This window comes from Haliotis rubra, unplaced genomic scaffold (genome assembly GCF_003918875.1).
Source record: "Haliotis rubra isolate DU_JTF1 unplaced genomic scaffold, ASM391887v1 Scf178, whole genome shotgun sequence".
Classification (NCBI taxonomy): Eukaryota; Metazoa; Mollusca; class Gastropoda; order Lepetellida; family Haliotidae; genus Haliotis; species Haliotis rubra.
Genome location: NW_025765758.1, coordinates 1,597,927 through 1,611,251, shown reverse-complemented (window position 1 = coordinate 1,611,251; position 13,325 = coordinate 1,597,927). Strand labels below are relative to the sequence as shown.

Sequence of the window (13,325 nt, the reverse complement as noted above, 5' to 3'; positions counted from 1 at the left end):
CATACCTTTTGATGTTCACCTGAAGCATGTTTGTGATAATTCAAACTCTCTGGTGTTCATCTGAAACATGGTTATAATAATTAATACCTTGTTACTATATAACTCCAGGTAAGTAGTTTCTGTACAATCGACGCCCATATGTAACCTTTATGCATGATATGTAGTTTCTGTATAATATTATATATACTACCCATCAAAAGTTTAGACTCACTTAAAGCACTCACTATATGTTATGCATATATGTGTGGTTACATCGAAGATGAATTTCTCCACTAACTTTGGGGAAGCAACTGCAAACTTTATGCAGATGGATTACACGAGGATCATGCATTAAATTGCTAAAAGCATGTGCAACTATCGTGCACTATTTCCTGTCGTGATATTGCTGGAATATTGCTCAAAGCGGCATAAAACTAAACTCACTCAGTCAGTCTCATTTTATCAAGAACTTGTTTCCGACGATAAAGATATCATCTTCTTCATTATCTAAAAAAAAGACAATTTCCAAGTAGTCTAAATTTGAAGAGTTAAAAACTATAAGTATCACAACTTGTGAAAAAAGTGTGTTATTTATATTCATTTATTCGCCCGCCCGCTCTATTGCTGGTTGAGGTTTGAAATGAGAAACATAAAAAATGCATCTCCTCAGAGACCAGTGTCGGAATAGATATCAGCCAGTTACACGTAGATATCAGCCAAGGATGCCTAGCGACAAGCCAGCGCCATACACAGACAAGGAGACAAGAGAGACATCAGAGATATATTTATTCATTCTAAGGAACATACACACTTGTAATTAACAAAACAATAGATATAAGTGAAAGACATGAAATCACAGATCGATTCCAACCATGACTGGCAAGGTAGTGTGCTGTCGAGGACACGGTACAAATCAATAATGGATGCAACACCAGTTCAACAATGAATGGTCATGAATATTTACAGTGAGCGATAATACGTTTGAGCATTGTGTGAGTAACTAGTCAGTAATGGCAGCCACACACTACTCTCGGAATCTCCGTTGCTATACCGACATACACCATTACGCCGACGCTCCACTTTCAATGTACAGTATAAATGCAGATTTCAGATTATAAATGCAACGTTGGAGATATGGGCGGATGTACAATTAATCACATTCGCTCAGCGATGCATGTCGATGTGTATATAGATATGGCATTCCTCATTAACACTACCTTTGCGATAACTGGGGGCATACAATGACGTACTGTAGTCCAATATTGAAGATTGGTCTCTGTATGGCTTTCCCCAGAAAAACCTATGTACATAAACGTGTGTTTTTGCTTTATACCAGCTAGCCATCGTCAGGGGTCTCCCCTGAGAGAATGGTGGAGTTCGGCAATCAGGGAGGCTTTATATTATGGTGGAGTGTAAACAAATGGTTTTCGGCGCGATGAGCGAGTATGTCAATCATTACACTCTGTATGGTACTGTATACGCAAGTCAATAGCTAACAATAACATCCCATTAGTAGACCGTTATCAGCCTCAGCAACTGCCAGCTGAAGGTGAGAGAAGGATGTGTGTGGGCGATATGTATGGGTGGCTGGTATACCATGCTCCATTTAGACGAGCGTTTGTGTCACGCCGTACAGAAAGCGTTAACTGACGCAGGCAACCGTTTCACTCTTTGGGGAAACCGTCGATATGGTATCTTCAGGAGTGTGATTTTTATTTGGGCAATCGGGCTTACTGTTGACGGGCATGTGGCCACCCTGTTCATCCATTCCGTTCCCTTTGTGTGTGGTGACTGATCCTTTACACAGCAAGTCGATGTGACCTCAGTGCGATGGCTGATCCATTACACAGCAAGTCGTGGCGACCTCAGTGCGATGACTGATTCATTACACAGCAAGTCGTGGCGACCTCAGTGCGATGACTGATTCATTACACAGCAAGTCGTGGCGACCTCAGTGCGATGACTGATTCATTACACAGCAAGTCGTGGATGACCTCAGTGCGATGGCTGATCCATTACACAGCAAGTCGTGGCGACCTCAGTGCGATGGCTGATCCATCACACAGTGAGCTTTGTCGACTTCATCAACGGGATCAGCTGTGTCGTCATTGTGCTGGTTGATCCTTTACACAGCGGATTCTGGCAACTTCATCAACAGGATCAGCCGCCCCCTCATTGTGATAGCTGATCCATTAAAAAGCCCACGGCGAGTTGTGACGACCTCATCAACGGGATCAGCCGTCCCCTCATTGTGATATCTGATCCATTACACAGCGAGGTGTGGCAAGTTCATAACTGCGATCAGACGTGCCCTCATTGTGATAGCTGATCCATTACACCGCAACTTCATCAACGGGAACAGCCGTGCCCTCTGTGTGCTGCCTGATGCTTTCCACAGTGAGTTGAAGTGGCGACTTCATCGGAGGGATCCACTATGTAGTGTGTACCCAGTAGACAGGCTTACGTATTACATACTGAATTGCAGTGACTTCATAAAATGGGTCAACCTCAATGTCATGGCTGATACTCTGCACATAAAATTGCGGCGACTTCATCAATGAGATCACCCATGCTCCCTTTGTGACAGATACTATGGATCCTGATATCCAGTGAGAGGTACCGGCTGATCAAACTAACAATGTAGTGTGATTGTCTACTGGCCGAAGGCAATACGTCAATAACGAACTCAAATAACGATGGTATATCGATCCCTAATAACAAACGACAGTTTCGATACACGTAAAACAATAAAAACCACACGGACTTGTAACAAAGGTGAACACAAAAATGCCTGAATGTGTATTGGCATCTTATCCCGTATCTATATGCTAGATATATAACAAAGCTGATCTATTGACACCCAGTCATACCACGAAACAAACGCCATGAGTTTCCCGCATGACTAATCCGAGATCTCATCTGCATTTACACCACAGGCACATTGAGGTGATCCTGTTACAATGAAATGGTTCCATTATTCAACTCACGTGATATACATAATACAGATAACAACGTTACTGACCCACAAGGGAACTAATACCATTTTTCAATTTCCATTTCCCATAAGAAGATGGTTGCACATCGATATTGATCGATGTTGAGTTCATCAAACACCTGGGCAATACACCAGTTAGATCACAACGTGTAAACTCGTTGACGGTTGAACGTCCAAGGCTGCAGGACATTCTCAGCCTCGGGAAAGCCAAGAACATGAGTATTATGGTAATCAGGGCGTTTCCATCAGTTTGGATGGCATAGTTGTCTATTTTTGCAAATATACAAATAAGGGAACACCACTTCATGGCAGTGTTCCTTTATTTATTCTCATATTTCCTCCCACAGCACTATTCAAAGCTGGTGATGAAAACTGGAAAATATTAAAGGAACGCTTGAATTTTCCTGTGTTCCTTTATTTGTTTTTCTCAGTATATCTTTCGTATCGTATGTAATTTCTTTCTTAATTTTATTTCCCGCTTTTAAATTCTATTTACAATTAAATTGATCTGTCAATTTATTGGTACAATAAGGATGTGGTGTCTTGAAATATGGCGTATGAGGAACCAGATGATCAGGAATGGTTCTAGACACATCGTTCCTAATCTTTCTGCAGCATAACTGCTGGCCCTCAGGGTCTTTAAGGCTACTGCCCCTTCACAGACAGCTGGGATGATATAGGTTTAGTATGACAAGCTCTGCCTGTCTTAATTGATTATCCTTTGTAATATCAAATAACACTTGCTTTAAAGGGATTATTAACTAAAGAACTAAAGTTCTGGCATTAGCCGACGGACGAAGGAATTCATTTGATCAGACCGGAAATGACAGGAACATAATCTTACCGTTGTCATACTTAACACGGCTAGAACTGACCCTAAATGGTTCATATCACAGAAATAAAAACCCCAAAGCTCAGAAAAAATGCATGGTAAGCAACGGCTATTGGTTCAATGTGACATCTGCGCAGAAACATGGCCTCAGCACTGGATTAGGTCCGGTTAAGTCGCGTGACGTCATTCGACCTTGGCCTTCGATCAACGGGAGCCATTTTAAGACCTGTCCCAAAGTTAACTGTCAGAGTGTCCTGGACCTTGACATTCAAACGACGCAGCAGTGACTGATACTGGCATTGAAAGGAGGTTTGACGTGAAGGGTAAGGACCGTTTCACTTTGCTGGTTAACTGGACCCCTGATTCACCTTCCATCAGCAAAGTGATGTGTACTTCCGGGAACCCAATCAACCTGGACATATCCGTCATCAGCTGGCTTATGGGGCACTCGCTCAATCACCGTAAGAGCCGTACCGACATTTGTCAATGTTAGATTGCAAATAAACAATGACAAACTGATTGATAACGGCCTGTTGTTAGGCACAATGCGTGTATTATCAAAATAGTGTCGACTTCGCTCTACCTGATGGCACGGGGACCGTTTATGATAATTCTATACATTTTAGATATAGTAAATGAGCTAGCGAAAATCCACGTCGTTATGAATATAGTCCATGTGGGATGGTAGATGTTTGATGGTACGTACAATCTGATACATAAAAATATATGGGTACTCAGTTCACCTACAACAACAAACAACGTACATCTATTCCAAAGTATTATTGCTACAAGAACTAAAAATTCGATGGTTTGGTCAGTCCAACAGAAGATGGCTTTGTTGTTATGGCGGGGTAGCACACCGACTATCAAGCTGCAAATCTCGTGGCAGCCCCGCTATACAACGTTCATATCTTCACATTCTGTGTGCGTTCATAGCGGGTTGCCATTTGTCAAAACTTAGGAGTTACCTACCGCTGCATGTCGCCATTTCAAGGACTTTCTGGTTCTGATAGGCAAAACAATGTTCCTTAAACATTAGGACATCAACATGGTTTCCATGGTAACGAATATATGGTTTCGATGACAACGAGATTTTACCTTCGCAACATAACACAGTGCCAACCTTTATCAGTCATGATCATTAACATACAGTTCTGGTGTCTATCCTGACGTATCAATTGTTATTTAGCATCAGACCAAGTGTAAAGTCATTTCTATGTATTTAACTGTCAGGCAAAAGAAAATATACGCTCTTACATTAATAATTCAGGCGCGTAGGAAGTCAATTTGTTCGTGTAAGCTCGATAGGTTGCAAAGCTTTATATTTATAATCTGTTTGCAGTGAAAACGTACCGATGAATTTCACTTCATTTGGTTTACTTTTTTTATTAAAGTGAAATTCGTCGGTACGTTTTCACTGCAAACAGACTATAGATAGTATTGAGAGCTTGTTCAACCTTTTTTGCAACAATCATGTGTAAGCCCGGGCTTTTTTTAATAATGGTAGCTACGCCCCTGCTATTGAAACGTATCAAGGCTGACAACAGTCCCCAAATAATGCAAACGTTAGGTTAGACTAACGCTTATTCTCTGAATATGTATAAATGTGATTGTAACAGATAAACCCATATAAATTGAAAAGAAAATCCTGGGAGACCAGAGATTCAGAACCCGAACCTAGGGAGATCTAGACTTGCTTCAGTTAGTGCTTTAGCATTGCGGGGAGGGACAGAATGTTGGGGAAATACTATGGTCCAGGGACTGTGAGACAGACTAACGTTGCGACAAAAATACAATTATGAAGCTTGCATCACCATCGAATAACAACTTCTTTGTTTGATCTTTACCTGACATTAAGCAAGGGCGATACTGCCTTTTGCCCGTCAGTGTAGCCTATATGGACATCGTTCTGACCTGCAGTGGCAATATGTTTATATGGTTTAAGGATTAATATCGGATAATATGTTTACCAATCACATCATGTGTCACCTTTTCATATTGGTGGTTAAGTATTTTGCCGTGTGGAAAAGAAAAGCGAAAAGCTATGGAAGACAGCGTGTGTGTGTCTCTAAAAGCTACGAGTTTCCTCTCGAAACCGTTTGAACTTTCAGTTTGGATTCGATAATATCTTTAAACCAATAAACAAGGCCAGTGGATTCATGAAAAAGCTATATACAGCTTTTGGTATTTTTGGCATCGGTGATATATGAAAATCGCATTTGAGAACACTTGCTGTTGCCTTGGCTATGATCACGACCTTGACCTGCATGACCTTGACCTGCAATGATCACGACCTTGACCTGCATGACCAGGCTTTCAGAAAGCTATCACAGTAGCCTAATGGTTGAATCCGTTAAAGAACAAACAGCATCATCATCATCATCAGTGGCACCAGGTTCCATGTTCCAGCATCTGTTCTGTCTGGAACCAAACTTCTCCATGGTAGACAAAGGCCATAAAGAACACGAACAGGATTTCTCACATAGACACTGTTTTCCCTTCAACAAACTCACAATGGTGTGCTAGATTCTTCTCACTTTATTCCATTGACGAACTTAGGTAGGTGGCCTTTGTGGTGTCCGTTACAGTTGGCCATGTGTGCGGGTTTGGATTTCCGGCATTTGACGTACTTGGACAACCATTCACAAGCCAGCGCTATGGCCGCTATCACCACGCCAATACCGATCAGATAGAACGCACTTTGGACGTCAATCAAGATTATAGGTTTGGCTTCCGTTGTGAGAGAACCTTTGCAGAAGCTGTTCTTGGACCACCATCTCTTCTTCCAGATCTGGAGCAGTCCACTCTCGTAGATGCGCATCATCCTGTAGAGGTACAGTATGAATATTCGACATTAACCAAATTCAAATGAAATAAACAACTCAACGTTTAAAGGGATAATCAGAGCTTCCATTCTATTCAAATATACAATTGCCATAACCTGCCGTGCAAAAATCCTTTATACCGAGGTTGTATTTCTTGTAACCGAAAATTGAAAGAACTGTTGTCAAATTATGTACAAATCTATTTTTAATTGACAAAAAATCGATTAAGATTTATTTAAAAATAAAACCATGTAAGTATTGTTCAAGTGCTGACTAAGAGTTAATTTTTTAACAAGATTCAGATAGTTCCCTTTTCGTCTATTATAGGAATCATTTTTTGTATGTCATAGAAACATGAAAATATGGTTATCAAAGGTTGTGTTGCATATATCTAGGAAAGTATATATTTATCCTGTTTTCCCGTTTACTGATCATTATCATGATACATGAAATAATATATTTACATAATACTTAACATATCATATAATAGTATTCATACACCAATATAATACCACCGTCAAGTGTCAAACCAACTGAGGTCGACATTATGCGGCATCAAATAATGCATTGTGGGTTCGAGGTGGCGATAAAATGTTAAAATCGTTTGTTCATATAACAAAACTAGTTCCGTGACTTCCAATTCAACAAATCTAGGATATATTCAAGAAGGTCCGTCTGTAACGTAGTAGAAATAATGGTTCAGATAATGCAATAATATAGACACACTTCATGGATAACTTCTTATATTTCGTCTGGTCTTATTGTTGTCAAGCAGGAATGTAATGTTTTAAGTCTGTCAAAATTGTACTTCCCAATTTCTAAACACGTGAAGATACACGTTAGAACTGGTCTTCAGCAACCCATGCTTGTCGTAAGAGGCGACTAATGGGATCGGGTGGTCAGACTCGCTGACTTGGTTAACACAGGTCATCGTATCCTAATTGCGTAGGTCGATGCTCATAATGTTGATCACTGGATTGTCTGGTCCAGATTCGATTATTTACAGACCGCCGCCATATAACTGGAATATTGCTGAGTGCGGCGTTAAAAACAACCAAACCAAACCCGACTTCTAAAATGCAACTCAAAGAAAACAATGTCCAGGTAGGTGATTTTCAAGTCCCATATACGTCGGAACAAAAGAACACAAATCCACCCAGTGTCTAACCGGAAATTAGCCATCTCCGACCACATCAACTGACCTAATCACGACATCATGTGGAACAATGTACGAATCCTTCTATCAATCTCCATCACTTCACAAAACAAAAACCCACAAACGCATTTAAAAACGTCATTCAACATTGATCAAGGATACTCCATTCAATCTGCCCACTATAAATTGATAAAACAAATAACAAAACACTCCATCCATCATCCCAAATTAACCCCATCAGCATTGTGTATTTGGATCTCATCACTTTCTGTTTTTACTGTATCAATGCACTATAATCCCTTGTTGGCGTTAATCCCTATGATAAACACCCCAATAGTAGGTTTGTTGATCCCTATTGGATGAATACAAGCCTGGGCTCTCTCATTTCACTCTTGCCTGACGATATAAGGATCTATACCGAAACGTCGCAGCTTAATGGAATAAAGAACTTGTTAACCATTAAACACATTGGCAGGGATGGAAATAACCCATTGCCCGACGTCCGAGTCCAGTGATTTTTATGTCGGGCAAGCAAATTCGTATATCACACTGTACCGGCGTCCAGTTGACTTTCCACGGTTAATTATGTTGTTTATTTAAAATATCCAACAAGAAAACGGTCGGTATAGTGGAAAAATTATCAGGGCAAGTGTGCCACTGTACCGGAGTATATTAGCAATTTTAAAGTTATTTCCAACCCTGATTGGATCTGTTATAAATGACGAACTTCTAAAACGCCAATCAATGAATATTGAATACACAATGCCATTTATAGACAGTGTTCAGATGTAACATATGTTATATTTGGCTTACACTTTATTCATTAGTTCCAGTAACACTCGGGATTCGAACCCACACCCTATCGCCAGCAAACAAAATGAGCGATCTTACCCAGTCAGCCACCGTGGCTTCCACAAAAATGGAAGTCCAGTCTCAGAGTCTGGGTTCGAATCAACCAACCTAATAACAATTCTTCAATTTGTACTTTACAGAGAAAGAGTAATCCTAAATATAACATATGCAAACCACATTGTTTAATAGCAAACGAATTAAGCACGACTAACTTTAAAATGTGTAAGAAATAATGATAACAGTACTTACTCCTCCGAGAAGATGCTGACATAAGCGGAATTGTTTGGCAATGCTATGGCGTACTGAAGAGGGAAGAAGTTCTCCTTGATCATCTGGAGGTCGCAGGATGCTGCCATCCACCTCTCCATCATTGATCTGTCCGCGATGTAGCCATAGGACCCTCCCTTCACCTTGTTGTAATGGTCATTGGGGTCGGCGCTCAGGACAGAGGGGTCAGTAGCGTTGAAACGTTTGATCCCCTCCCAGGCTTGGATGTATTCAGATGTGTTGGTTTTCTGGAACAACCAGGGAAAACTGTCGAGTTATATCAACAATAATCACGACAAAATCAAACAAAAATGCGGCTGCACATAGGTGTGTCTGGTGTGTATTATGTTTACTACTACTACTATGAAGATCCGGGTTAGAATTGATATTCAGTAACCCATGCTTATCGTAAGAGCCGACTAACGGGATCGGGTGGTCAGGCTCGCTGGCTTGGTTGACACATGTCATCGGTTCCCAATTGCGCAGATCGATGCTCATGCTTTGATCACTGGATTGTCAGGTCCAGATTATTTACAGACCGCCGCCATATAGCTGGAATATTGCTGAGTGCGGCGTAAAACTAAACTCACTCACTACTACTACTACAACTACTTTAGTAGTAGTGGACTACTATTACTACTACTACTACTACAACGGGGTTAAAGAGTTCGCTTGTCACGCTGAAGACGAGGGTTTGATTGCCCACATGGGTACAATGTGAATGTGACATTTCTGCTGTCAACCGCCGTGATATTGCTGGATTATTGCCAAAAGCCGCGTAGAACTCACTCACTCACAACGGCTGTGTTGCTGGGACCATTTATAAAGTGCTAAGTTCAACATCACCGGGGCCATGTAAATAACAGCCGAGGACGCAATACTGGTCCAAGTTCAACGTGTCCTTGTTGGGACGTGACATATCCAAGGGACGCATCTCTGCACAGCGAATTGCGGAACCTTAGACGATTGGGTGACTCGTTCCACTATAATGTAATGAGTGAGTAAGTGAATTTAGCTTTACGTCACATTTAGCAATACTCCAGCAATATGACGAAGGGACTCCAGAAATGGGCTCCACACATTGTACACATGTGGGGAATCGAACCCGGGTCTTCGCCGTGACGAGCAAACGCTGTTACCACAAGACTACCCCACTGCACCTACCCCACTGAGCAAAACAAGTAAATATGTTGTGCTATCTTACACTTCGTAAATATATACGTGAATACAGCTGTCACCAAACGAGTGTAGTGTACACGGCGTGTTCTCTGTTGGTAAGGGTGTCTGTAAATAACACCTGGTGTCACCACTGCTTTGCAGTGACCCTTTCCCATAATTTCCACAGCTAGTTTCTTTAACGCAAATCTGTCGCATGATCGAAACTGGTTGTTCTTGTTTTGCCTTGACGTTCTATATTTACACTGGGTGTCATCAGCTCAGACCACGATTCAATTGAAGCTAAGCAACGGCGAGCTCGGAAAGTCATTGGATGGGTGACCGTGTGTGGCAGCTTGACTCCTGAGAGTTTCTTGGACGTCGGTCCTGCCCCACAATGAAGCACATGTAATACATGTGGTTTCACCTTAGGCAAGTGAGTTTGTTCAAAATTACCTCTGTTCATCCAGCTGAAAATGGGTACCAGGTTGGATAAAGTCAGGTGACTATAACCTTCTAACGCCTAACAGGCAGCTTGGGTTATCCGGGGTAATAATAATCAGATTCTGATTACAGCGTCCAGTGAGCAATACCAGAAATGGGCTTCACACATTGTACCCATGTGGGGATTCGAACCCGGGTCTTCGGCGTGACGAGCCAACGCTTTATCCACTAGGCTACCCCACCCCCCTCCAGTGAGTAAACTAGTCAGATGGATATACTAGGCGCTATATAAATGAATTATTATTATATATTATTGACTGTCATTCTATTAGCGAGGGTGCCTGTATTTACAGTATTGAGCGTTATTTAAACGTTGTGTATATCTGTTAATAATGTTCTTTTTATATGTCGATAGTGGGTGGGGATATCTGTCAGTGAAATATACCTACTGGAACGTATAACGTAGTATTGACACATGCACTGTGACATTATTACGTATTGCGCTGTTATAAACGACATATTGCAACAGTACGACACACGTGTTGCCATTTGCTGATAATGTTTATGCCACGTACATTGGCAATACGGTGGTAACACATATCAGTGAGTGAGTAAGTTTAGTTTTACGCCGCACTCGGCAATATTCCAGCTATATAGCGGCGGTCTGTAAATAATCGATTCTGGACCGACAATCCAGTGATCAACAGCATGAGCATCGATCTGCACAATTGGGAACCGATGACATGTGTCAAGCAAATCAAGCCTGACCACCCGATGCCGTTAGTCGCCTCTTACGACAAGCATGAGTTACTGAAGATCAATATTCTAACCCGGACCTTCACGGGTAAACACATATCAACACTGTGGGTGCATTTAACACATACAGACACACATGTTGCAACACACATTAAGAAAAGATTATTAAGCATGTTCACTAAATAGCTACTGAATATTAAGCATATTAAAATAGCTTATTGTGTCTCATGTTACTGTGTAACATAAGCTTGTATACATATCAGTGAGTGAGTTAGTTTAGTTTTACGCCGCAATCAGCTATATTCCAGCTATATGTCGGCGGTCTGTAAATAATCGAGTCTGGACCAGACAATCCAGTGATCAACAGCATGAGCATCGACCTACGCAATTGGGAACCGATGACAGGTGCCAACCAAATCAGCTAGCCTGACCACCCGATCCCGTTAGTCGCCTCTTACGACAAGCAGCATACATATCATCACGTACGGATATTTTTACAGTCGTCAGAAAACATTTAGCACTGGTGCATATAGAACGTCAGTGCAAAATAATACCCAGTATTAATTATCCTCGTAAACAAATTCCGTTTGGTGTAAACTGACAATAGCTGTGAAAACTATATGAATGAATCAGCGATAACACTAGGTGCTAGCAAAAGTTTAAGCATGTTTACCACGGTAAGAAGTCTGTAACACATATAAACACGTTTCAGACAGAATACACCTCCGGGCAAAAACAACTACACATCATGGCTGATGGTACTTAGAATTGAAACCAACTAGAAATTGATATTTGTTCTTTACGTATGGTTGTGTGTTGTACCAAAAAGGTGTCGAGGTCTGGGTTCAAAATCTACCGTTTTGATAAAGTTTCTCATTTTTTAATACATTTTAGACAGATAAAATTTTCAAGTGTCTTGGTTTCACCCGGAAGTGGTATGGTAAGGCTGTAACACAAGGTCTATTTGACTATAGCATGTAACACAATGAAGACAAAGCATATAGTGAACACAAACACAGACACAATGTTTAGACACAATTCACTACCACTGCCTGCTCAGGTCTCTGTAGCTTTGGTACACATCGTGCACTAGTGGTCAGTGCACGTCTCCAACCCTTAACACTATCTGGCTTAACGCGACAATGTGAAGAGATCGCGCAGCAAAATGTTTATTTGGTGATTTGTTGTATTTTGAAGGTATTTGCATGGATGCGAATTTGTATATTTGCAAACTGGATTTTGTTTCAGAGTAGTTCTGTTGGGTACCAAATTATTTGGAATAAAGGTGACTAAACTCTTTCCATAATCAGAATATCTCTGCCAAATGCAGACTCCATTGTACGATTCCAACTATTGAAGGCATGTGTTTTTAATCATTTTTAAATAGTAATCATACTAGGTATCACCAATAGGCACTCATCATAAACACATGCTAAGGCAAATCAATTTTTCACCTAAAATGACAAGAATGTCTGGAATTAATGGAGAGTTAAGGCATATTCTAAAATATCACAACTAGCTGAAAATGGAATACCGAATATTGTTGTTTTTATTAAATATTGATTCATAATAATATGTCAACACGCAGTTAAATCCTATAATTAAGTGAAAAAATGACACGTCGAAAACATTAAACATTTGGTCACTGCAGCTGACAAGTTAGAGATGCTGAGGTTGAAAACACATTTAACATCGAGTGTGTATAGGTAACATCTGTTGTGTGAAGAAGTAAATGTATCTTGACATTGTTGTTGATTTCTTGATACGAACACTGAACTTGATTTAAAGAATAAAACACAAAACGTATAACAAAATGAAATGCAATAAAAACTAGGACCTTATAGATATTATAACTTCAAAAAGGATTTAAATCTCGAATCTTCAAAGCCCTGAAGGAGATTTCTTCACATTTTTGTATTGCTAACGGCACCCTCAGCAATATTCTATATATATGTGGACCTATAAATAACCGAGACTGCTGACCATAAAATAATCGATAATGTAAGCATCAATCTAGATCGTCAGGGTATGGGTGTTCTGGAAAATATTTTGAACAGGTGCTCG

The 13,325-nt window shown here is 40.6% G+C and overlaps 1 protein-coding gene across 2 annotated transcripts in view; it reads right to left on the bottom strand.

Annotated features, from left to right (window-relative positions):
* Positions 1 to 6,323: 6,323 nt before the first annotated feature.
* LOC124273226 (glutamate receptor-like) overlaps positions 6,324 to 13,325 on the bottom strand; it is a 56,630-nt gene continuing 49,628 nt past the window's right edge. For both annotated transcript variants that reach the window (XM_046708442.1, XM_046708441.1), the window contains 2 exons: positions 8,889 to 9,154; positions 6,324 to 6,631 (listed from right to left, as the gene is read on the bottom strand). In XM_046708442.1, the coding sequence (XP_046564398.1) occupies positions 6,340 to 6,631; positions 8,889 to 9,154 (558 nt within the window). In that variant the 3' untranslated portion in view covers positions 6,324 to 6,339. The remainder of the gene's footprint in view (positions 6,632 to 8,888; positions 9,155 to 13,325) is intronic.